This window comes from Eimeria mitis, genomic scaffold (assembly GCF_000499745.2).
Source record: "Eimeria mitis Houghton genomic scaffold, Emh_scaff6148, whole genome shotgun sequence".
Taxonomy (NCBI): domain Eukaryota; phylum Apicomplexa; class Conoidasida; order Eucoccidiorida; family Eimeriidae; genus Eimeria; species Eimeria mitis.
This window is the reverse complement of record NW_013574354.1, coordinates 466-2,711: the sequence shown is the minus strand read 5'-3', so window position 1 is coordinate 2,711 and position 2,246 is coordinate 466. Positions and strand designations below refer to the sequence as shown.

The following is a 2,246-nucleotide window of genomic DNA, read 5'->3' as shown; positions in this document are numbered from 1 at the left end:
TTCAGCGGAGCGCAAGCCGGGGAAGGATCGCTCGGCCCCCCTCCTACCTTCAGAGACCCAACGAATCCACCAGCATAGTCAAGGGGCTTCAGCCACGGGATAAAGGCGCTGGCCTCTTGTTCATCTTCCAGCTCCTCCTCTTTCTCAGCTGCCTCCTCACGGATCAGGCTATTACTAGTGCCTGCTTCGTTGATCCTCCTGCTTCTGCTGTTCCTGCTGCCTCTGCCGTTCCTGCTGCTCCTGCGCCCGCGCTGCTGCCGAGCAGTAGGGCCCCGCCCCCAGTAGTGCAGTGAGGTGTCCCACAGGAAGTTTATCGCTCCTCCACCACCGCCGCCCCCCGTACAGCGGCCTCCGTGGCCTCCCTGGGCCGAGATTGTGCCGTGGCCCTTGAGCGCCCCCGCCTCTATAACTATAGATCCCCCAGCTCCTCCTCCCTGCCCGAGCTGCGCAGGATCGGCAAGGATCCCAGACAGCTGACACGAGACGCTATCCAGAGTGGGTGTGGGTGTCGCCTCATTAGGGGTCTTGGGGTCCGTCGGGCCCCGCTCTGCTGCATCGGTTGTCTCTTGTGCTGCGAGGACTTCCTCTAAAGGGGCCTCGCTAGCGGCAGGGGGTACACCGGGAGGCTGCAGTGCTCCATCTGGTGCAGCGCTTTCCCCTGTCGTCTCCCCTGGTGTTGGGCCTGAAGAGGCGGCGTCTACGCCGCCCGGCTTCGCTTCTGCTGCGGCGTCTGGGGGTCCCTTGAGTGTCTCTGAGAGGGGAGAAGAAGGCAGAGGAGGACAGTCTTCCGGGTCGACCTCAACGTCTATGATGGCCTCCTGCATCAGCTCTCCGCCCCCTCCATCTGCCGTCACCTGCCCATCTATCCTTACAGTCTGCCCCTGCACCCACACAAACCCGCCCCCGCTACCCGCGCGAGCCAGGTCACCTCCGCCTCCTGAGGCGCTCGCTGTCGAGGCAAACAGGGTGGGGTTATTATTCTCTGTGAGGGCGAAGCCATCATTAGCAAGCGCCCTAGCAGCAGGCAGCCCGCCAGGGAGCAGTATCCGGGGGCGCCGGTCGTAGCTGAGGCCCCCGCTACCTCTGCACGCTTTTCCTGTCAGTGCATGCACCCCGTCTCCTCCCGCCCCCACATGCCCCCCTCCGCCTCCCCCGCAAAGCGCAGACTGCTCCGCGCCAGAAGGCTCAGTGGAGGCGTCGCTGCTGCTCAGAGAGCTCTCAACAGAGACCCCCCGGCTGCCCGCACCGGGTCCTGCAGGCAGCAGCGCAGAAGACACCAGAACCCCCCCGAAACTCGCAAGCAGCAACAATACGCAACTAGTCACCCTACAGTCACCCACGAGAGAAATTGGGGGTGTTAGACGGGCGCGGGGAGGGGTGCGGGTGGAGACAGCAGTCAGAGTACTGCTGAGTTTGTTCTGTGGCTGGCTGTTCGAGAGGGCAAAAAAGAAAAGAGCAATACACACCGCATGCAGGGGTCGCTACTAGGAGTGGGGAGGCAGCTGAGGTGCACTAAAATCTGAAAGGGAATGATTAGGGCCCCTGAGGCTCTCACCGTGCAGAGGCTGACACCCCCGTCGGCTGGCATCGACTGTCCCCCGCAGCTCCGTGTTGCCTCCGCCCCCGCAGAGCAGGAGGCCCCCCCCAACAAGAGATGCCCCCGACTCCACCAGGAGACTCTCCCCAGCGAAGACGGCGGCGTCAACATAACTCCAGGGAGCAGCGCCCCCGTACAGAATCGCGCCGGCGTCCACCGCACCTAATGCGCCCAAGCTGGGGGCCCCCTCTGGGCTGGCCGTGTCCTCTCCCGCAGCGGGGGGCCCCCGCGGGACCCTGACAACCAGTTGGGGGCCGTCAGAGTCCAGGGGCACAAAGGAAGAGAGGCTGCGCCACAAGGACGAAGGAATACCCAGAGGAGTGAATATTGCAGCCGTCCCCTCTGCAGGCTCTTCAGAGGCCGCCCCCGCTTTCGCCTTCTCTTGCTCGGCTCGACACCCTCGCGGAGCAGACGCGTCATCGTTGGCCTCAGCTGCTGCTGCTTCTGTTGTTTCTGCTGCCGCTGCTGCAGTTGCTGCTGGTGCTGTTGTCTCTGCTCCTTCTCTCGAGGTAGCTGGGAGAGGAGACAACGACTGAGTGCCATCAAGTGCCTCACCCTGCTCCCCAGAAGAAGGCGATATATCCGGCCTCAGCAGCTGGTGGAGCCGCCCCCCAAGGCGACGGGGGCCCCGCCTCGAGGCCCCCCCTGG

General features: G+C 64.2%; 1 protein-coding gene across 1 annotated transcript in view; it reads right to left on the bottom strand.

Annotated features, from left to right (window-relative positions):
- The window catches only part of EMH_0086220 (uncharacterized protein), a gene marked incomplete at both ends in the record, with an annotated part of 2,456 nt that extends 316 nt beyond the window's left edge, over nt 1-2,140 (bottom strand). Inside the window, 3 exons of the mRNA XM_013501006.1 lie at nt 48-1,252; nt 1,556-1,948; nt 2,011-2,140. Coding sequence (XP_013356460.1) covers nt 48-1,252; nt 1,556-1,948; nt 2,011-2,140 — 1,728 coding nt within the window. The remainder of the gene's footprint in view (nt 1-47; nt 1,253-1,555; nt 1,949-2,010) is intronic.
- Nucleotides 2,141-2,246: the final 106 nt, after the last annotated feature.